This window comes from Eulemur rufifrons, chromosome 16 (assembly GCF_041146395.1).
Source record: "Eulemur rufifrons isolate Redbay chromosome 16, OSU_ERuf_1, whole genome shotgun sequence".
Lineage (NCBI taxonomy): Eukaryota > Metazoa > Chordata > Mammalia > Primates > Lemuridae > Eulemur > Eulemur rufifrons.
Genome location: NC_090998.1, coordinates 83,280,680 through 83,304,594, shown reverse-complemented (window position 1 = coordinate 83,304,594; position 23,915 = coordinate 83,280,680). Strand labels below are relative to the sequence as shown.

General features: G+C 39.8%; 1 protein-coding gene across 2 annotated transcripts; it reads right to left on the bottom strand.

Annotated features, from left to right (window-relative positions):
• Positions 1–1,536: 1,536 nt before the first annotated feature.
• PWP1 (PWP1 homolog, endonuclein) lies at positions 1,537–23,229 on the bottom strand. Of its 2 annotated transcripts, XM_069489706.1 has the most exons (15): positions 23,044–23,229; positions 20,219–20,277; positions 19,897–20,081; positions 18,172–18,257; positions 17,288–17,384; positions 13,723–13,833; positions 12,706–12,836; positions 11,838–11,899; positions 9,273–9,369; positions 8,527–8,588; positions 6,602–6,713; positions 4,899–4,989; positions 4,678–4,799; positions 3,664–3,769; positions 1,537–2,472 (listed from the first exon to the last, which is right to left on the bottom strand). In XM_069489706.1, the coding sequence occupies exons 1-15, from the start codon at positions 23,113–23,115 to the stop codon at positions 2,363–2,365; spliced, it is 1,503 nt and encodes a 500-aa protein (XP_069345807.1). In that variant the 5' UTR covers positions 23,116–23,229; the 3' UTR covers positions 1,537–2,362. The 2 variants fall into 2 exon arrangements, with proteins under 2 accessions (XP_069345807.1, XP_069345808.1); XM_069489707.1 differs by lacking the exon at positions 18,172–18,257 and having other exon boundaries at positions 17,288–17,370; positions 20,061–20,081.
• Positions 23,230–23,915: the final 686 nt, after the last annotated feature.

Here is a 23,915-nt window from a genome sequence, read left to right as displayed (position 1 = left end):
GCAGTCCCCCCAGCAGTGTATGAGTGTTCCTGTCTCTCCGCAACCACGCCAATATGTGTTGTTTTGGGACTTTTGGATAAAGGCCATTCTCACTGGAGTTAAGTGATATCTCATTGTGGTTTTGATTTGCGTTTCCCTGATGATTAGAGATGTTGAGCATTTTTTCATATGTTTGTTGGCCATTCTTCTATCTTCTTTTGAAAAATTTCTATTCATGTCGTTTGCCCACTTTTTGATAGGGTTGTTTGATTTTTTTTCTTGCTGATTTTCCTGAGTTCTAAATAGATTCTAGTTATCAGTCCTTTATCGGATGTGTAGCAAGTGAAAATTTTTTCCCATTCTGTAGGTTGTCTGCTCTTGTGACTGTTTCTTTGTGCACAAGCTTTTTAATTTAATCAGGTCCCATTTATTTATTTTTGTTGTTGCTGTGATTGCCTTTGGGGTCTTCTTCATAAATTCTTTGCCTAGGCCAATGTCTATAGGAGTCTTTCCCACATTTTCTTCTAGAATTCTAATAGTTTCATGCCTAAAGTTTAAGTCTGTTATCCACCGTGATTTGATTTTTGTGAGAGGTGAAAGGTGTGGGTCCTGTTTCAGTCTTCTACATGTGGCTATCCAGTTTTCCCAGCACCATTTATTGAATAAGGATTCTTTTCCCCAGAGTATGTTTTTGTCTGCTTTGTCAAAGATTAGATGTCTATATGAAGATGGTTTTATATCTGGATTTTTCTGTTCTGTTCCACTGGTCTGTGTCCCTGCACTTGTGCCAATACCATGCAGTTTTAATAACCACAGCCTTGTAGTATAGTTTGAAGTCTGATAAATTAATACCTCCCATTTTGTTCTTCTTGCCTAAAATTGCTTTTGCTAAACGGGGTCTTCTCTGGTTCCATACAAAGCATAAAATTATTTTTTCTGTATCTGTGAAAAATGATGTTGGTAATTTAATAGGGATTGCATTGAATCTGTAGATCACTTTGGGTAGTATAGACATTTTAACAATGTTGACTCTTCCGATCCACGAGCATGGTATGGTTTTCCACCTGTTTACATGCTCTGCAATTTCCTTCCTCAGTGTTTCATAGTTCTCCCTGTAGAGGTCCTTTACCTCTACATTCCTAGGTATTTTATTTTCTTTGTTGCTATTGTGAAGGGTATTGAGTCCTTAATTTGGTTCTCCATTTGACTGTCATTGGCATATATGAACGCCTCTGATTTGTGTGTATTGATTTTGTATCTTGAGACTTTACTGAATTCATTGATCAATTCCAGGAATCTCTTGGTTGAATCCTTGGGGTTTTCTAGATATAGTATCATATCATCAGCAAAGAGTGAGAGTTTGATCTTTTCTATCCCTATTTGGACACCCTTGATTGAGAGAAAATTAACTATTGAGTTTAAACCTGTGAGGTCTCCCTCTAGCTGTTATTAATAAATAATTTTTAGTGATTTGGAGCTTGTTTTGATATATAAAAGCCAAATTAAAACAAAGAACCAAAATAGTTACTCCATGTTTTAATCTCTTTAATTCACACATCTGTCTTGTAGAAAGAGAGGTTTGGGTGAACTCAAACTGCTACACCAATGACATTCTGTAATATTAACACTAAAAATGAAGTTACATTCATGAATTATATAGGAAATATTAATGGCTCATGAACTGATAACTCTTCTACCAAGTTAGGGTTGGGTCTCATAAATCAAACTATTAATACCTGCTAAAATTCATACTTAATAGGAAGACTATACTTGGAATCATTCCCTTGTTAGGTGGAAAGATTTTCTTACTGACACTGAATCTCCCCATGCCCTGAATAGTGCTAGGCCCAGAATAGGTATTATTTTGAGAATAAATGAATGAATGGTCTCGCTCTACTCCTTGATGACATGCATGTCACTTTTAATTTACTTACCAAATTCTACGAGTAGCACTGGGAATGCTTCTAATGCATGAGCACTGATTTGAGAACAGTTAGGTAAGTGGAGTTTCTGGGGTACCTGCCTCTGTCTGTGGCCTCCTGTGCCAAACCACACCCTTTCCAGGCCCAGGTTTACTCATCTTGTAAGACCACAGGATTTTCCCCTTTTAAAACTCTAAATTACTACCTATTTTACAAACCTAGATTACCTGTGACAGATGCCATGTTTAAGGAATTACTTTTTTAAAAATCTTTTTTATTCTTTTTAAGAAATGCAACAAGAGCCCTATACGTCACCTGTTTGAAATGCAGTCACAAAGACTGGCTCTGTCTGTGTCACCACAGTTGCAGAAAGGAATGTCAGGCAGTAGGAAGGAAGTCTTAGGCCAGCCTTTTAAAACTCTCAGTTAAGGTTAACAAAACAGGAAATTATGTGATCTTCATTAAGACTCCATTGGTGTATCTGAGCTCCTGCTCCCAAAAGGGCCACTAACAGACGAATTTCTTGCATTGCCGAGAACAAGCCTCTCTCGTCTTCCAAATGCTTCATTTACTAAAACATAAACAGTTAAGAAACTGAGCAATAAGGTTCTCTACTCTGGGGTAGAAATTTTGCTTATGAAAATATATTTAAGTAGTACTTTATAAATGGGAAAAGTAGGTAAAGCAACTCAAAGTTCATGTTCTGAATGAAGTAAAATCATTTTTAAAAATGGTCCGATTTTTTTTTTGTACTTTACTTTTTTTGCTATAAGACTTATCTAATCTACCTTAATAACAGATGTCCCATCCTTTATAACAGGGACTATCCTTCCCTCATTTTACTGCTGATTGTTTCCCTCTGTATCATGACCAGCATAGAACTTTTTGGATTTAGCATACACATACACACCCCACCCCCAAGAATAACCCAGAAAGAAATCAGGAATTACACAGTGGGGATATCTTATCTGTGTTTATTTATCATTTTTGGGTAGTCCAGTGTACTACAAACAGCCAGGATCCCCTGAAGGGAGGGGAGTAGCACCCTCAGGAAAGCTGGATTGTATAGAAAATAGTTGAGAAGGCCGGGCGTGGTGGCTCACGCCTATAATGCTAGCTCTCTGGGAGGCCTAGGTGGGCAGATCGTTTGAGCTCAGGAGTTCAAGACCAGCCTGAGCAAGAGCGAGACCCCCGTCTCTACTAAAAAAAAAAAAAATAGAAATTAGCTGGACAACTAAAAATATATGTATAAAAAATTAGCCAGGCATGGTGCCATGCCCATGCCTGTAGTCCCAGCTACTCGGGAGGCTGAGGCAGCAGGATCGCTTGAGCCCAGGAGTTTGAGGTTGCTGTGAGCTAGGCTGATGCCACGGCACTATAGCTCAGGCAACAGAGTGAGACTCCATCTCAAAAAAAAAAAAAAAATTAGTTGAGAAAAGGACAGACTTAGTCACAATAGTAAGAGAAAGGCCATTCTTTGAGACCATGCTACATTTTCTTCCAGCTTTCTCAGAAGACCTTTCAATTAAAAATTTTAATTGCATAATTCTGAATATGGAAATACATTTTTTAAATGATCTACACTTAAAGTGTGAAGAAACTTATTTGTGAACACGAACATTTCCAAATTACATTTGATCTTATCTGTTTCCTACGCAGACCATACTACCTTTGCTCTCTACCTGATGTATTCAAGTCATACACATTCTGTGTTAGTCCTTACAGAATTCATTCAAAAAGAACAGGTACTAAAGATTCTTACCTGACGAGACTGTGCTTATATCCCAGACCCGAAGCCCTTCTTTCTGACCTCCAAAGGCATAAATAAATGGCAAATCAGGGCAACATGAAGAACAGAAGAGAACTCCCTGGAGAGAAAAGAACTGTAAGTCAGTGATTTTGATCTTTTCAGAGAGCCCTAATGCCTAGACCCTACTCTTACCTCTAAGAACCTATGACTTAAAATGTTTACTCAAAACCAACTCACCAGTGTCTCTTTCAAGCCCACTGCAAATGTAGCTGATGGTCAAGTTGCAAGGGATATAACTTGTCCGGCCCTATGAAGCCGGACAAGTTCAGCATGATGGCCATTCCATGGGGACATGTGCATGTTCTGACCACTCAGGTCTCTCATCTTCATTATCATTCTATTAGAGATTCCTTAATAAATATAATCTATGTGTTCCCAGAAATATTAGCTCTCCTTAAAACAATGACAATGATACCAGAGGTCACTAATAAGTCTTTTTAAAATTTCTAATGTTTTCTTTTTTATAATTGTAGTAATAGATAATACATATGCATTATAGAAAATATGAACAAAAAAATATAAAAATCTTTCAGCAAGATAACCACTGTTCATTTTCTGGGATATAATCTGCTAGATTTAAATATAAGCATTTAAGCAATTAGGCATTTAAATGTAAGCATGGGATGGTCCTATAAAAATTGATTCTGTAACCTGCCTTTCCATTTTTATATATACACACACACATATATATGATTTTGAAGAACTGTGCAGTGTTCTATTCCTTCTTGGTCTTACCAAGCAACTGTTAATGGTGTGGGTTGGAAAAGAACAGATAGTCACTGAATTCCCCCAAACCGTCCCAAATCAGAAAACTCCCACCAAATTTAACGACTGAAGCTCAAAATGAACTCCCTTAACACATCCATATTCTTTAATGCAGCGATTCCCAGAGAAAGACCAACAATAGTCCCAGAGGAAGACAAGGTCAGAAACAGAAAAAACAAAGATCCCCAGGGAAATTCTTACCATTTTCATGTCCCTAGAATGAACTAGACTTGGCCTATCTCCTAAGATGTCCCAGATCTTCACATATTTGTCTGCTGAAGCCGTCACAAGACAGCCCTTGATTTGACTGCTTAGATCAAGACCTATAGGAAGATAAGATTAGTTCAGAGAATCTCACTTTAAAATATAGATTTACTTCATCCTAAGTTAATAAAAATAAAAGAAACACTATTCTTGCTCACCAGAGATTTCATCATTGTGGGCATTAAGTGTAAAAATTGGCTTATCTGAACGTGCGTCCAAATTATATACAAAGCCATCATCTGTACTGGCCTGGAAAGAGCAAAAGATGGGCAAGATCATGCTACATGACAATACACTTCAGCAGTGGGTAAAAAGTATAAGTCATAGTAAAAATCAGCTATGTATCTGACTTACTGGCGGAACTAATTATTATGATTAGAAATTAACACGGACATAAAGAATTTACTTTTGGAGGAGCTGAGTTTGCACCCACATGGACTAATTCAGTTGACATGTCTATTAGGCCGCTGGATATAAGCATGAAGCTATGGTGAGCAGCAGGGAACGGGGTTAGGATGTGGAAGCAGATGTGAACGTGAACACGGAGGGGAACACGGGATAGACCTGGGAGTGTAAAGTTAAAAGAGCAGCGGGTTGAGAGCAGGGGTCTGGTGAGCACAGCTACTCCAGGTGCAGGCTGAGGAGCCCATAGAAGTGGGTCAGAAAGGGAGGGAATAAGGAAGATCAACACTGGCAATATGGAAGCAGAGAAATTCAATCAGATAAGGACAGAATGGCCGATTAGAGAGGGTTGTTACACAATCAAAAAAGGGAAAGGAAATGAAGGAATTAAGAGACAGACCCGAGCCTGTATACAGGCCAAGGCCAATAACCAGTATAAGAAAAAAGGATAAAAGGAAGGACAACCGAGGAGTCTTGAAGGCTGGGCTGGGGAGGAGGAGAAGAGGAGGAGGGTGGTCTTTTCCTTTGAAACTGGAGGGAGAAGGTGAACCATTTTATCTCCCACTTCCCTAAATATTTGTGATTTTAGTATCTATGACCATTTGTTAGCAAATAACTTTAGGAAATCTGTATGCCTGACTGCTGAGAGCCAAAGTACAACATGCAGATACAACTGGAACTTCATTCCTGACAACTGTAAAATGGAATCTGGCTTCACGCAGCTTGGCTGGGAACAGCATTGCCTCTAATAAGGACGCAGAGTTGACACTAAGTGTCTCAGAATCATTACTTCAGGAACCTTGTTAAAACTGTCCACATCTTTTATGAAAGCTATTTTTTAGAAACTCTTTCCCTCCTTTGCAAAGCACTACATATTTACTTTAGGAAAACTGGGAAACATGGATTTCTTATATCTTCTTTTCTGGATGAAAGTTGGGATTTTATTTCTCCATATATTGAACTGTCAGTGGAATTTTGTGATGCTGCATGGAAAATCGTTATCCTACAGACAATAAGGGCATTTACAGAAAGGTCTTATTATATTTTTTTTCCCTATTTGGGAGACAGCTATTAAATAGGCTGGCATTCTCATCACTAGAGCTCCATTTAAGTACGAGGATTTATATACAAGAATATCTTCCCTGATTTAACCATTAAAAACGTAAATAATTTTAATTCTGCTTACTGTTTCAAAGTACTCTGCAGAAAAATGATCAAAACCAATTAAGTAAAATAAAATGTGGCATACTTTGGAATGGTTGGCAATTGACAAGACTATTTATATGTTCACTAATTTTTTGTGGCTGAGCCATTCTGAGAAAAAACATTTTTTTAACCATAAATGCAAGTTTCACACTATGAATACAGGAAAAACTTCTCAGAAATTGTCTCTACCATGGAATTAAAGAAAAATAAGTTGTAACCTAGAAAAGCAAAACAGTAACATGTGTACTCTTACCAAAAAGTGACAAGGTGAAAAGTGATTCCAAGTCACTCTCTCAATCTGCCCACTGAATCGCCACATGCGATGGCTTTCATCTGGACTCCGGCAGTCGTACAAAGCCACGGACCTGGACACATTCAGACAAAACGAGCGTTTTAAGAGTTCGATTCTCCCGTATGTTTTAAGTTTACAGATAACGAAATGGTAATAAAATAGCACTGTGAAGTCAAGATTAAGTTAAAGGCTGTTTTAAGGTTCTAAAATAAAGTAGGGGGAAAAAAAGAATTGAGTTTCACTAATTGGTAGATTCTGATCCTAACACTTGATGGCATTAGTGGCTCTGATGGCACAGTGCTCTTGACCTTCTCCAGGTCAAATCTTCCGTTTCCAAGATGAATCCTGTTTCCAAAAGTCCAGGACAATGTCTAATGTCCCCTTGCCTGGTCAAGCTCAGGACCAGATAACTCACATTATAGCCACACTTACAGTCTATAACCAGGTTATTATGTTGGGGGAACCAAGGGATAGAAACACTATTATAATGTTGTATGAATCACAACTAAAAATGTAAACATATCATTCCTCAAAAGGGTAAGAAGTTGTTTTCAGCTTCTACTAGCTGTCTCTCCCACCTTCAGACCCAATCTGTAAAAAAGGAGCACAGATATAAATGGAAACCCCCTGTGGTTAACTGTAGTGGCCCAATTCTTCACTTCTCCCTATATCTGTGCCCTGTGACATGAGAATTCTTCCCATAAAGTCAGAGTCCATCCCCCTGCTCCACGTGACCAGTTTTAGCCAAGAGAACAAGACAGAAGTGTACTAGTTCTAGGCTAGGTCTCAGGAGGTCTTGGTATCCCTGCTGTGCTTCTGACCGTGCCCTGAGAACAGGTGTGGGCTGGCCTGCTGGGACCAGGAGAATGTGAACCACCAGGAGAGCCACAGGTCTCTGGCCCAGCCTGGACACACCCATGTTAGCAGAGCTATCAGCTGAATCCAGCCTAGATTAGCTCAACCTCACATAAGTGCTTATTTAAGCCACTCAATTTTGGGATGGTTTGTTTCACAGCAATAGCTATAATCATACACCCTCAAAATCAAAGAAGCTTAATGACAGAAAACCATGTTTCCTTACAGACTCAAAGGACCAGAGTTGAAAAGGAAAAATAAATAGTGCTAACAATTTAAACATGTAGGTGACTTCAGTAATATATTCTGTCTGGGTATTTTTTTTTTTTTTTTGAGACGGAATCTTGCTCTGTTGCCCAGACTAGAGTGCAATAGTGTTGTCATAGCTCACTGTAACCTCAAACTCCTGGGCTCAAGTGATCCTCCCACTTCAGCTTCCTGAGTAGCTGGACTATAGTATGTGCCCACCATGGCTGGCTTTTTTTTTTTTTTTTTTGGAGACAGAGTCTCACTCTGTTGCCCAGGCTAGAGTGCCATGGCGTCAGCCACGCTCACAGCAACCTCAAACTCCTGGGCTTAAGCAATCCTTCTGCCTCAGCCTCCCGAGTAGCTGGGACTACAGGCATGCACCACCATGCCCAGCTAATTCTTTTTCTATATATTTTTAGTTGTCCGGCTAATTTCTTTGTTTTTAGTAGAGATGGGGTCTCGCTCTTGCTCAGGCTGGTCTAGAACTCCTGACCTCAAGCCATCCTCCTGCCTCTGCCTCCCAGAGTGCTAGGATTATAGGCGTGAGCCACTTCGCCCAGCCTAATTTTTCTATTTTTTGAGAGATGAGGTCTTGCTATGTTGGCCAGGCTGTTCTCGAACTCCTGGCCTCAACCCAATCCTTCTGCCTCAGCCTCCCACAGTGTTGGGGTTACAGTCATGAGCCATCATGCTTGGCCTTGTGTGGGTATTAAGTGGTATTTTTTGAATTAGTTCCAGAGGATAAAAACAGAACAGCAGTAATTCCTGATGGGCTTTCTTACTTATCGTATGATCCAGAAATCAGAGTCTGTGCTTCAAATGGATGAAACTGAAGAGTCTGGACCTAAAGGGAGGAAACATAAATGAAGAGATCTGTGTTTACTCTTGGTAAAATTACTTAATATGTGGCAAGAACGAATTTGGCAGTGTTTCTATAAATTTTTCCCTTTGAAATTCAGTAGTAGTTGAAGAAACATAAATGTATTTCATAATCAAAAGGGCAAACTGTATTCCCAAGTAAAGACTGGCACTTAAAGACACAATGCAGCATTCCCCAAACTGTTTGGCAGAATACTTATTGTTCCTTAAATGTTAAAGGATATTTGGGGGAAAAAAGGGAAGTGGCTAAACATATCTGGACAGCTCCACGTGCTCCAGAAGTCCCAAAAGGTGCATTAGTCACTTAGACCCCTGAGGCATGCTGTAGTAACGGATCTGTTAGACTCTTTAAAATCATTGTGACTGACCCCCTTCCCCCACCCCATCCTTTTTTAGGAGCCTCTGTAAAAATGTTGCAGGGCACTACTGTTCCCAGTTGTACCTTTTCTGCACCCATTTTTGTATCTCTAAGATGGGCATTATACCTATCACAAAGGGCTTTGTGAAAATCCAATGACAGAATATGTCAAAGGGCTTTGTAAGCCATATAAAATTACATTAAAAGCCATATATAAATGTTTAGGATTATTTTTGGCCAATATTTGTCCCAGATTTTTTAGAATCCCTTTGATCCACTAAGTCACCATACCTTGTCTGCATGTACGGCCAGGCTAGCTGCTGGTTTCCCCAAGGACATATCCCACAGAATTACTGTATTGTCGGCTGACGCACTTGCCAACACATTTCTGAGAAAGATAAGAATCAAATCAGCTAATCTTTTAAAAACCAAAAGCATTAAATATGAGAAAAGGATTGCATTTACAGTAACATGAAGAAGAATAAAATACTTAGGAATAAAGTTAACAAAAGAAATGTAAGACCTATATACTGAAACTACCAAAGATTGTCAAAAGAAAGAGTATCTAAGGAAATGGAAAGACACCCATGTTCATGTACTTTAAGACAATTTTGTTAATAATATGGAAACACTACATGTACAGATTGAGCTACAAACTGATGTACAGATTCAACCAATCCCTCTCAAAATCCCAGCTGACACTTTTTGTACAAAGTGACAAACTGATTCTAAAATTCATATGGAAATGCAAAGGACCCAGAATAGCCAAAATAATACTGAAAAAGAACAGCAAAGTTGGAAAGCTCACACTTCCTGATTTCAAAACTTACTGAAAAGCTACAGTAATCACAAAACTGTGGTACTGGTATAAGGACAGACATACAGGTTAATGGAACAGAATTAAGAGTCCAGCAATGAACCTGTACATTTACAAGGGTTTTTGACAAGGGTGCCAAGACTATTAAATGTTCAGTGGTGAAAAGAACAGTCTTTTCAACAAATGGTTCAGTGACAACTGAATGTCCTCAAGCAAAAGAATGACGATGGACCCCTTCATTACATCAGACACATAAAAAACTCAAAATGGATCACTCTTCAATGTAAGAGCTAATACTATAAAACTATCAGAAGAAAACATAGATGTTAATGTTCATGACCTCTAGGCAATGGTTTCTTACAACAACAAAAGAAATAAGATATTGTCGCTATGAAAAACCTGTGCTGCAAATAATACCACCAAGAAAGTGAAAAGACAACCCACAGAATGGGAGAAAATATTTGCAAATCATGTATATGATGAGGGGTTAGTATCCAGAATTTATGTGAATTCCAACTCGAAAACACCACAATTAAAAAATAGGCAAAGGACCTGAATAAACATTTCTTCCAAAGACGACATACAAATGATGAATAAGCACAAAGATGCTCACCATCACTAATCATTAAGAAATGCAAATTAAAACTACAATGAGATACCCCACTCCATATCCATTAGGATGGCTATTATGAAAAAAATAGAAAATAACAAATGTTGGGAGAGTATGGAGAAATTGGAACCCTTGTGTGAGCACTGCTGGCGGGAATGTAAAATGGTGCAGCCACTATGGAAAATAGTATGGTGGTTCCTCAAAAAATTAAAAACAGGGCCAGGTATGGTGGCTCACACCTATAATCCTAGCACTCTGGGAGACCGAGGGAGGAGGATCGCTTGAGGTCAGGAGTTCGAGACTGAGCAAAAATGAGACCCTATCTCTCTTTGAAAAACAGAAAAAATTAGCCAGGCTTGGTGGCATGTGCCTGTAGTCCCAGCTACTTGGGAGGCTGAGGCAGGAGGATGACTTGAGCCCAGGAGTTTGAGGTTGCAGTGAGCTATGATCATGCCACTGCACTCTAGCCTGGGCGACAGAGCAAGACTCTGTCTCCAAAAAAAAAAAAAAAAAAATTAAAAATAGAATTACTATAAGATCCAACAAGAACACTTCTAAGTACATAACCCAGGAGGACTTGAAGAGATATTTGTACACCCATGTTCACAGCACCATTATTTCCGGTAACCAAAAGGCGGAAGCAACCCAAGTGTCCACTGATGGATGAATGGGTAACACAATGTGGTATATAAAAGGAGTATTATTCAGCTTCAAAAAAGAAGGAAACTGACACATATTACAACATGGATGAATTTGAAGATGTTATGCAAAATGAAATAAGCCAACCATAAAGATATAAATACTGTATGATTCCACTCACACGAGGTACTTAGAATAGTCAAATTCAGAGACAGAAAGTAGAATGGTGGCTGTAAGCGGCTGGGGGAGCGGGAAATGGGGAGTTAGTGTTTAAAGGGTACAGAGTTTCGGTTTGGGAAGATGGAAAAGTTCTGGAGATGGATGATGGGGATGGCTGCATAACAATGTGACTGTACTGAACGCTATTGAACTGTATACTTAAAAATGGTTACAGTGGTAAACTTTATGTTATGTATATTTTGCCATAACTTAAAGAAAAAATAAAAGAAAATGTGGATGAGGTGTGAAAACTAAAGGGAGTTAATAAAAAGTCTTCTGGGAAGAAACACATCCTACTGTAGCAGCCGCACTGCAGTGTACACTGGTTTTTTCCCATGGTGGTAAAGAGGAGGGTACTTGGTCACCAACATGTAACGAGCACCTACGGGGAAGAGCTGGCAGGTGGGGTGGGGGACGCAAAGATACAGACAGCAGACCCCTCCCCGCAGGCAACGAAGACAGGATGGACACAAAGGCCCACAGCACATGAAGCAGAGAGTCGGGTGTAAGCATGAGGTAAGACCACATGGTGACAGTCTTTTACAATCATTCAAATGTCATTTCTTTTTACCTGATTAGCTTATTCCATGAAAGGTCAAGGACAGCATCAGTATGCCCTTCTGTTGAGGAACTCTGTAATAATTGTTTTAATTACTTTTTGTTTTAAAGTCCCCCATTATAAAATTGATGTTTATTTGCAAGATTCTTTAAACTTTAAAATTATTTTTTTTGATATTATTAAACTTGCTTGAAGAACTAAAGAAATAAACACCTTGCCTCCCTGTTACTTTAGATATCCATGATAAATATTCTTTACAGGCAAGAAACTATAGTAGCCCTTTTATTTTTATTTATTTAGTTTTTTGGAGACAGTGCCTCACTATTTTGCTCAAGCTGGTCTTAAACTCTTAGACTCAAGCAATGCTCACGACTCAGCCTCCCAAGCTGCTGGAGGTTCTTAATCTAGGTACTATAATTCTACAAACATTAATATTGTTCATCATCACCCCAAAAACCTACAGCAATTAATACACAGATATTTAGAATTCAACACACTAAAGGCTAAATAGAAATTTTTTAAAAGTGCAAAACTAGTATATTAGTATGAATATCTATAATATGTGAAGGAAGATTGTAACTTGAGGGTCTTTCATATACGGTAGCTATTCATATTAATACACTAATTTTGAACTCGTTTTGTGTAATAAAGAATAACATGTCAATGGAGGTTTTACACAATCAGAAATAAGTTTTCCTTGGATGGGCTTTTTGAAACTAGACATTGCAGTAACTTCATAACCACCTGTCCTGTTTCACCAAGAATATCTTATTGGAAAAGTATATGTTCTTCACTCTCCCACCCCCATCCTATGCCCCTAATCCCCTATACGCTTATTTCCATTTGTCATTAGAGTTTAAATATCTGTTAACTTCTTTACCTTCTTTCCTTTCTTTTTCTTCTTTTTTGAAAGCTTACTTCCAAGAGTGAATACTGGTTCTAAAGAGTCCACTATATCAAGGTCCCACACTTCAATAACGGGGGTCATGTTTCCCACAGCAATATAATTTCCTACAGGAAGAAACAATGTCCTTACGATTATTAAAAAAGACATATAACTTCTAATCAAATACATTACATTGCAGATTAACTAAGTAATGGTTTAGAGTAGTGCTTCCCAAACTTCTGTATGCCTACGCATCATGTGAATATTGTTAAGATGCAAACTTCAGGCTGTCTTGGGTAAGCCCCGAGTCTGCATTTCAACCAGCTCACAGATGATGCCAATGCTGGGCTGTTAGTCTTTGAACCACAATTTGAATAACAAAGAGTCAATCTCTTGGCCCCAGCATCCTCACTTATATAGTCAGAATAACCCCCCTCCCTTCCTCCTTCATGGGGTGTTATGGGCATGAAGATCAGATCAGAATGTGAACAAGCTTTGCAAACAAGATGTAAGATGTCAGTATTATCAGTGTTTACCTTTATTAAGAAGTACAGAAAGGGGCAACTAATAGTGTGCAGATGTGGTTAAAAAGACTAATGTGAGAACCTAATTATTTGTGCCAAGTCTCTTCACTTCAGTTTTATCTGATGTTTTGTAAAACAGATTATGCCACTGAACTCAAGCTGGTAACATGAGACACATCACACCATTTTATACGGGGTCTTTATGGGACCTTAACAGTTGCACAGTCCAGAAGGCTTTCAGGCCCTGTCCTCAGCTGCAGCGGAGTAGCTACCTCCTTAGCCTCTTTCAAGTCTAGAGATATACAGACCCCAAACAATTAAGTGATAGTGTGTTAAAAACTATATAACTGTGACTTCATAAATGACAGTAGCTTCATAAAATATCAGCAACAATTCTGAAAACATTCAAGAGAACACAGAATTTAAGTAGCTAGAAAAAAACATACAGGACTAGTAACCATTGAGCAACCTTAAGTTTTCTAATTACCAGTAGAATCATCTGGGCTAGGATCAAAATTCAGCCATTCCACACTCAGAGGATATGCAGACAAGAGTATATCATGGTGCACATAAAAAGAGTCTTCTTCTTGATTGTAAACTGAAAGATTGGGAAAAAGGACTTTTATTGCATCAGAACAAGAGTCATCAGAAATCACTTCCCACCCAAAAGTAGACCATTAAACCATTAGGAGCCATAATGCTTAAAGTGAGACACGTGTGATGACATTAAAGGAGATTCCAAAGTCTTTATTGCTAGGTGACAATCTGCCTAATTTATTCCCACCATGTATCATGCCCCAAAGAGGAACATGAACACTGACAGATACTCCACCTGCATGCTTGCCAGATAGATGGTCCTGTTGTCTAGTTCATTCATTATAGAAAACAAACACTCATGAGATCTCTACAAGAAGTACTTACTTTATCTTCTAAAGATCTAGCTGATTATAAAGAAAAAAGAACAAACATAAAACAGCACTGGAGAGAATCCATATATAGAAATCTAAATGCTTGTCAAAAATTACTCTTCTTTAATATTTAAAAAAGTTTATGGGCTGGGCGTGGTGGCTCACTTTTGTAATCCTAACACTCTGGGAGGCTGAGGCAGGAGGATTGTTTGAGGCAAGGAGTTTAAGGTTGCAGTGAGCTGTGATGAGGCCACTGCACTCTAGCCTAGGTGACAAGAGCAAGACCCTGTCTCAAAAAAAAAAAAAAGTTTATGAAGGCCAACAATGTAAAGAAAGCTCTTGAGGACACCCTTTTGGAATATGGCAACTAACAGAATTAGCTCTTTAACATTCACGGCTATAATGTTTTTTTTATCTTTTCATGGTCACAATATAAAAGAACAAAAATATTGTTAAAATCTATGACTAAGATTTATTTTATTTTGAGACAGAGTCTCACTCTGTCACCCTGGCTAGAGTGCAGTAGTGTCAGGATAGCTCACTGTAACCTCAAACTCCTGGGCTCAAGTGATCCTCCTGCCTCTGCCTCCCAGAGTATTAGGATCACAAGCGTGAGCCACCACACCTAGCCTAAGAAGTCTTCTAAAAATTATACAGTGAAATACTGACAAAATACAGCCCAACAGTCAGAATTCCCCTCCTCTGTATGCTTTTTATTAAGATAGAAGTAAATGATAAAGTAAGCTAAGCATTTTTTTTTTAAATTCCTCAGACCTCTGCTTCTGGGATGGATTTTGGGATTAGCAGATTCCATGTGATGTTCTGTCAGACTGGACTATGATGAGAATGCATATTCAAAATGATTAGGTTGTGGTCCTGCTAAAACCTCAACCACGTTCAATGTACTTGGCTTACATTTTAAATAAAGTTGGTAATAATTGAAAACATACTCTTCTTTTAACCATGAGAGATCAATATTCATACTTAGAATACAATTTTGAAATTATTCTTGAAGAGATATGCTGGACAGTTCAAAGATTTCCTCCAAACCAAAGCAATAAAGTATATCTATAATGATCTAACTTAGAAGGAAGTAGAAATAAAATTGCTTTATTTCACTTCTTTCTCAACTCCTCTCTGATTCTCATTGAATTCAAAGGAATGATTATAAGTTCTCAGATGAGAATGCATAAAAATCAAGACAAACTGTAACAGGGTTTCAACTTCCTGAAATGAAAATTAGTATTTTTTTTTTTTTTTTTTTTTTTGAGACAGAGTCTTGCTCTGTTGCTGGGGTTAGAGTGCCATGGTGTCAGCCTAGCTCACAGAAACCTCAAACTCCTGGGCTCAAGCAATCCTTCTGCCTCAAACTCCCGAGTAGCTGGGACTACAGGCATGCGCCACCATGCCCGACTAATTTTTTCTATATATTTTTAGTTGTCTAGCTAATTTCTTTCAATTTTTAGTAGAGACGGGGTCTCGCTCTTGCTCAGGCTGGTCTCGAACACCTGACCTCAAGTGATCCTCCTGCCTTGTCCTCCCAGAGTGCTAGGATTACAGGTGTGAGCCACCATGAAATTAGTCTTAAAAAGCAAATTAACACCAAATGGTTTTCATTCAAAATATGTAAAAGTTCTAAGATACCAAGAGTTAAAGAGTATAACTTCACATTAAAGTGCCTGCTATTTAAAGCCTTTTTAAGAATGATTTCAAAAATAGATGACAATGAGCCATGGGATAAAACGGGCCTAATCTATAGGCTTCCCACAGGCAGCCTTAAGGATTCTGAAGAGTTACACAAATCCAAGCTAATCAGTGGGACCAGTGATGAAGCAACCTGGAAGACAGCAATAAACATTAAGCCTTTTATTTTTTCAAACTGTACAACTGTGTCTCCTATAACAAAAGGCCTTATCAACCCAATAGTCTCTTTAACATCTTCAAAGTTTCAAGACAGATGAACAGAAGATTGCTAGGGGTGGAAGGTACCTGGGCAAGGGTGGACTTGTCTGAGGATATGTGCACAGAGGAGCGGGCAAGAAAAACAACAGGGAAAATCTGCAGAGTATATTCCAGATATCTGAGAAGTCTATTTTAGCATATAAAAATCGAAATAGATTTTACATAAAAAATACCAAAGTGAGGCAAGTCATTCAATTAATGTTTATTAAATTAATAAATATCAACATTAAAAAATGATTTAAAAATTCATATTTTCCATGCCTACTTCAGATTACTGCAAAGCATTCACCTCTGGCTTTGGTGCAAACATTCCCTGAAGTGAGAAAGGTGATGTTTTGATTCCAAAAGAGAAATGTGGCCCCTGTGTTGAGTTAGTATGAAGAAAATAAAATGTTTTGCAAAGGGGAAATATCTGAAATAACTATAAAAAAGCAGGATAAAATCATATCTAGTATAATCTATGTAAAGAAAAAGTGGCCAAGAAAAAAAGACTGGAGTGGAAAACCAGGGTGGCAAATTATTACCTCAGGGTAACAGGACTATATGTTTTTCTTGTACTTTATATATAGTTTTACTTCCATGTTTTTTACATTGGGGGGAAGAAGCAAAAAACTGGTAAACGTGTTTAAATAAAAGATTAAGGCTGGGCACGGTGGCTCATACTTGTAACCCTAGCACTCTGGGAGGCAGAGGTGGGAGGATCACTTGAGCTTAGGAGTTCCAGACCAGCTTGAGCAAGAGCTGGTCTCTACTAAAAATAGGAAAATTAGCTGGGTGTGGTGGTGTGTGTGCCGGTAGTCCCAGCCACTAGTGAGGCTGAGGCAGGAGGATCGCTTGAGCCCAGGAGTTTGAGGTTGCGGTGAGCTATGATGACGCCACTGTACTCTAGCCCAGCCGACAGGAGTGAGACTGTCCCCCCCAACCAAAAAAAGATTAAAACCCCCTACAAAAAGTTTCCAGGGGACCTACTTCCATAAAACAAAGTCGGGTACCAAAGTGATATATCCAACTACATGTGCCCAGAACAATAACCAGGAAATTGTAGGCTGTGCAGAATTTATGTAACCAATTTAAATGAGGTACAATAGGATCTGGCACCTAAAATTTCCTAACAGTAACTATTACTGTTATTATTTTAATATCACTTAGAAAACCTTTTAGTAAGGGATTTAATTCACTTACCATGCACCTCTAAATTGCACTGGTCCTGTTCAGCTCGGCCACAAACTATAAGATTGTCACTGGGCTTAATCAAGAAATCTTCACGTTCATATTGTTCCTAAGTGGAGAGAAAAGAAGTCATTGGCTAGAAGTAGATATCCAGTAAGGTTTCTCAAACACTTAAGAGCATAATTAGCCCGGCGCAGTAGCTCATGCCTGTATTCCCAGAGCTTTGGGAGGCCAAGGTGGGAGGACCGCTTGAGACTAGGAGTTTGAGACCAGCCTGGGCAAAACAGTGAGACTCAGTCTCTATAAAAAATTTAAAAATTAGCTAGGCATGGTGGTGTGAGCCTGTAGTCCCAGCTACTGGGAGGCTGAGGGGGGGAGAATCGCTTGAGTCCAGGAGTTCAAGGTTACAAGTGGTAGCTCACACCTGCTTGTAATCCTAGCACTCTGGGCAGCCGAGGCGGGAGGATTGCTTGAGCTCATGAGTTCGAGACCAGCCTGAGCAAGAGTGAGCCCCAATCTCTACTAAAAACAGAAAAATTAGCTGGGTGTCGTGGCGTGCGCTAATAGTCCCAGTTATTCAGGAGGCTGAGCCAAGGAGCTTGATGTTGCCGTGAGCTACGATGATGCCACTGCACTCTACTCAGGGCAACCGAGTGAGGGGGGAAAAAAAAATAAAAAAACAAACAAACAAACAGACAGACATTGAACCTCACTCCCCCCACCCCATATTAAAAACATTTAAAAATTTTAAAAAAAGGTTACAGTAAGCTATGATTATGCCACTGCACTCTAGCCTGGATGACAGAGCAAGACCCTGTCTCTAAAAAAAATTTTTATTTAAAAAAAAAAAAAAAAAAAAAAAGAAACACAATTAGAAAAGTGATGTAAATATTTACTGTATCTTTCAGAGTAACGTACGGATCTTGATCGTTACTCCCATAGACCGTAAGACCCAAGAGAGATTCACCAAGAGTCTCAGCATCTGTAAGAATTCATAAATTGAAATGAATAAAATAATCATCTTGACAAAAACATTTTTTCTAAAACACCCATCTTTGGACTTGGATCCAACCATCTATTTCATAACTCACTCTGCATCATCCACGATTGGGAAAGGAAACTGCATAATAATAAACAGGAATTTAAAAGCCATTTATAGTTGACCTATGGAAGGCATTTCTTTTTATGGGTTTTTTTTTTTCTTTTTTCTTTTTTTTTTTTTTAACTCTCATTACTGGTCTAGATGGAAGGCATTTCTGATTGTCTTGGAATTCACAATCTTCCAATGAAAAAGAAGTAAACCAGGGAATTAAACCCTTTTAGCAAATATTAGAACTCTCTTCACATTCTCTAGCTTGCTCCTTGTAATCATGATTGAAGGTGCTGCAGAGAGGCAGCCTTGAGAACCCGGAAATAAAATGACCCTGAAACACTGAAATCAACACAGAATAAACAAGGGTTGCCTGGTCAAATAAAATTGAGAAATGACGTATTTCACAAAGTTAACATCTTTGTCAGATAATCTACACTTCCTGATTTTATGATTTGGGAGTTGCTGATTTTAGCTGTCAGATTCCCACCAGGTCCAAGAGATGCAGACTAACTGGAATTTGTAAGTTAAACAAATAACTTATTTAACCTGCTCAGCGTGCTAAAGCTGAATGCCTATTTCTCAAACCCCAAGACTGGAGGTTAGCGCCACCCAGGGCAGCATACTCCAGAAGACAAGCAAGTGAGCTGCTCCAGCTTTTGCCAGCTCCTTTTCCGTTCACCTTCACACTCCTTTCCCCAGAAGAGAATATGCATAGCTTTCTTCCCAGCTCACTTTATTGCCCCCAAGGCTTTCTACATGAACTTCTCCTAATCTGCCTTCTGCTCTACCTCCTTTCTCTCTTCCCACCTGTGATTCTATTCTTCTATTATAATTATCTCCAACAACAGTGTCTCAAAATGCACATATAGTAGTCCTCACTTATCCTTGGGGAATGCATTCCAAGACTCCCGGTGGATGCCTGAAACCATGGATAGTACTGAACTCTATACGTACTACGTTTTTTTTCCTGTGTATACACATACCTATCAGAAAGTTTAATTTATAAATTAGGCACAGTAAGAGATTAACAACAACAATAAAAAATATAACAACTATAAAGATACACTGTAATAAAAGTTGTGTGAATGTGGTCTCTCTCAAAATACTGTACTGTAGTCAACTATTTTCAGACTGCGGTTGACCGTGGGTAACTGAAAGCTGGAAAGCAGATGGGGGGACTACTGTACTCTGAAAAAATTCATTGCATTGGAGGAAAAGGTATACAGATATAAGTTCAAGTACACTCAAATTGCACACAAAAACTCACAAGTGGGTTACAGATTATTCCTGATATATGCAATAAAATATACAATATTATTTTTTTCTAGATCTCGGATTTACAGCTTAGATTAGTGAGTTAGAGCTTATCTTCCAAACTGGTTTAGGAAAGATGTTCTCTAAGTCTTGAACTAGACTGTTTGATTGATGTCAAGGACAATAAAATCTCAGAGTAAACCTCTGGAACACCACAAGCATGATCTAATGCATTGAGCTTGTAATTACAAACCAGAAGTGAATGAATTCTAACCTGGGTCACCCTCCTCATCATATTTATCTAAGTCGTACTCAGCCAGCTCATCGTCATCTAGTGTCCTGTCGTCCTCTGGGTCACCATCCTCCAAGGGCTCCCTTGGTCGAGCCTGGGTGCGTGCACTCTGCATGCCGTCTTCTGAGGGATTGCCTGGCTCCTCTTCATCACTGCCACCTTCCTCTCTATGGGAATGAAAACACAAGGAAAAAAAAAAAAAAATCACTCAAATGGCACCTTCCAATAACAAGACCACCTAGTCATCATTAAGATATATACTTTATTTGGACTTTACCACAGACATCAACATTCCTAAACTTACTGCAATTTTTCCTTTGCTTCAGCAATGAGACGTTTTACTTCTTCTTTACTTAGCTCTACCTATAAGAGAGCAAACATTCCATTACAATATGTTTAAGGAGGCCGGGCGCGGTGGCTCACGCCTGTAATCCTAGCACTCTGGGAGGCCGAGGCGGGTGGATCACTCGAGGTCAGGAGTTCGAGACCAGCCTGAGCAAGAGAGAGACCCCGTCTCTACTAAAAATAGAAAGAAATTATATGGACAACTAAAATATATATATACAAAAAATTAGCCGGGCATGGTGGCACATGCCTGTAGTCCCAGCTACTCGGGAGGCTGAGGCAGGAGGATCGCTTGAGCCCAGGAGTTTGAGGTTGCTGTGAGCTAGGCTGAAGCCACGGCACTCACTCTAGCCCGGGCAACAGAGTGAGACTCTGTCTCAAAAAAAAAAAAAAAAAAAAAAAACAATATGTTTAAGGAAATCAGAAGTGTTTCAATTAAAAAGAAGTTTGCAAACAAGTGTAATATAACTTCAAGATAAGAATCAAACATCAATCTGAACTCTTCTATATTTAACAGAAAGGGAGTTTTTACAGGTCTTTATAATTAAGATCCCTTCCCACCTTGAAACTATTTAAAAACCATGCTCATTCTACTCTACCTCTCTGTCTTTAAAACAAACAAAAGCCCAAAACTGATTTTTGTAAAGTGGCTCTGTGGCAGTGCATCTGGTTTTCTTCTAACCATCTCTGGCTCCTTCTAGAGCACCTCTCCCTCTCTTCCCTGTGGACATTCATTCCTTAACAAACCACCATTGCATTGGTCCTCTGCTCTTTTTCCTATTATCACTGCTAAGTAGTCATTCATTAGGCTCACATCCTTGTAAAACTCATTCATTCTCAAGACTAAAATTACCACCTCTGAACTGATTACTCCAAAATTTCTCTTCTCATCTTATACTCCAGTTCCATTCCCCTGACTGCCTATAAGACTTCTTACTTAGAACATCCTTTATCTGAATATTAACAAATTCAAAACTGAAGTCACTCTCTCTACTTCAAAACTGACATTCCCTCACCAAACAATACTTCAGTACCTTTAAAACACCCCATCATTACTAAACTGTTAGTTCCTTGAAGACAGAAACTGAACTGTCTAAGCACATAGTTTAATGCGTGGCCCATGGCGGCAATGCTTAATGACTGATGATCAATCAATCATCTAATTTCTACTAAAGTGCCTCTAGTAATATGGAAATCCTCTTGAGAATGACTTTTCATTGTGGGACAGTTCCAGAAATTAAAGGATTAAAGGTTTTTTTTTGTTTTTTTTTTTAAGAGAAGAGGGTCTTGCTATATCAACCAGGCTGGTCTGAAATGCCCAACTTCAAGTGATCCTCCCACGTCAGCCTCCCAAGTAGCTGGGACTACAGGCACGAACCACCACACCAGCTAAAGGTTATTTAAGTTTAATTAAAAGATATTTATTTGTTCAATTTCTCTTACTGGTCCAAGTTTTCCCTTCTGGGATTTCATAAAATAAATTCAATCTCTTCTTCCTATAAACTCTTCAAGCAGTGGTTCCCAAACTTGTCTGCACCTTAGAATCATCTAGAGGATCTTTTAAAAATTTTAGGCTACACTTCAGACTAATTAAATCACAGCACTCAGGAGTGAAACACAGGCATCAGTATTTGTGAAGCGGCCCAAGTGTTTTCAATGAGTAGATTCATTTAAAAATCACTGTCTTTTAAGTATTTGAAAGGATGTATGTCCCTTTTTAATAACATCTGTTTCCTCCTTCAACAATTTTTAACATGAAATAATTTTCTGTTCCTATTCTACAAATATATATTGAGTGCCTATTGTTAGTCAAACACTGAAGAAACAGTGGTGAATAAAACAGTCTGTGCCCTTGTGGAATTTTAAACTAGTGGGACTATTCCAATCCCTCATTACTGTTAACTTCATGCCTAGTCTACTCACATTGCTGTCACCTTCTCTCTCTCTCTCTGTCGTCATTGCCCCAATCAATTACATTCAAATCAACCCCTTTACTTCTTGAATAGCGCTCATTCCCACTGACATACCATAAGTGCGTATGTCAACTCCACAAAGGCAAGGACTTTTCTGTTTTGTTCATGCCTATTCCAGGACCCCGAACGATGCCTGGCATGCAGAAAGCACTCAGAATTTGATTAATAAATTACTTAAGTAATCGTCACCTGTTAGACTTAGTCTCCAACTCCTGTAGGTTTTTCACAACGTGTCACATTTACCTCTCATCCCCACTGCCATCATCATCTCACCTGGATTACGTCAAAAAACTCCTAATTCAACTTCCAGCCTCACGACATCTTAGCCTGCACACCCGTTTTTCTACACCACATGCATCCTTACTCCGACGAACACCGAGCACAGGAGCGGAAAGTGGAGTTTTCCCAGCTGTGCTCTCTTCCCAGTTACGCCTGAAAATGCACTGGGGTGGGAATGAAGCTGGGGTGCTGTCAAAAAGCCTTTTGGGGTATGTCTCAACCAGAGCAGCAGCCCACCACACCCCCCCTTTTCCAGTCCGGGAAGTCCACGTGCGTGCGAATCTGGGGGTGGGGCTGGGCTTGGGGGTAGGTGCGGTGAAGAGGCGCGGCCCCCGACTGCCCAGGCCCAGGAGATCCAGACCCTCCGAGCCGAGCTCTAGTCCCGACAATCCGGGCCAGAGCCGGCCTCCCCGCAGCAAGCCTTACTAGGCTGGCCGGGGCCCAGGGTTCCGGGTCCAGGGTCCCCAGGCGGGGCTGACCCGGCATGCCGTGAAGAAGCCGCTCCCGCGCTCTCCCGGCGACCAGGCCTCACCTTGTCTGGCGTCTCTTTGGCCACGCCGCAGCGGACCCAGGCCACGCATGTCACCTGACGGCTGCGGTTCATGGTCCCCGGCTCAAGGACCTGTCAGTCTACAAACCCGGCCGCAGCGGGAGGGACCGCAGCCACTCCGGTAGCCGCCACGCTCAGGACTCCGCACGGCGCCGCCGCCAGAGCAGAGCGCAGGCGCGGACACTTGCTGCTGCAGTGTCGGCGCCGGTTTCTGACGTCACTCGGGGGCGCCGAATGGGAAAGCGGTGGAGAAGTGATTGAAGTGGAAGCCGAGGGGCGAGGAGTCCACGTGGGGTGGACTGTGCTGGGTCAAGTAGGGTAAAAAGGCTTTTTAGGACCGCTTGTAATGGCGTCTGCTAGAGGCACAGAAACTATTTGGTACTGTAGGGGTTAGTCAGAGGCAAAGTTCCACCTTTATTATGCTGCAGTTCCATAGACTTAAAGCTGACAAATGGTAGAGTTTTGTGGGTTTGTGGGTTTTTTTTTTTAGATTTCTCCAAAATAAACTTGTCATTTCAAGGGAATTCCACCATTATACTTCATTACTTTTTCTTTGAGACAGGGTCTCACTATGTTGCCCAGCCTAGAGTGCAGTGGTCTCATCATAGCTCACTGCAACTTCAAACTCCTAGGTTCAAGCCTCCTTCTGCCTCAGCCTTCCAAGTAGCTGGGACTACAGGCAGGCGCCACCGCACCTGGCCTGCGTTCTTGAATGTTACTTTCTCACCTTAAAACACTTCTCACCTCTTATTTACTAAGTATGCAGTAATGATTATAGCATTGGCAACACAAAGTGCTTGTTAGGTTGAAGGCACCATTTTAAGTGCCTTATATTGATGTGGTTACTTCTTAAC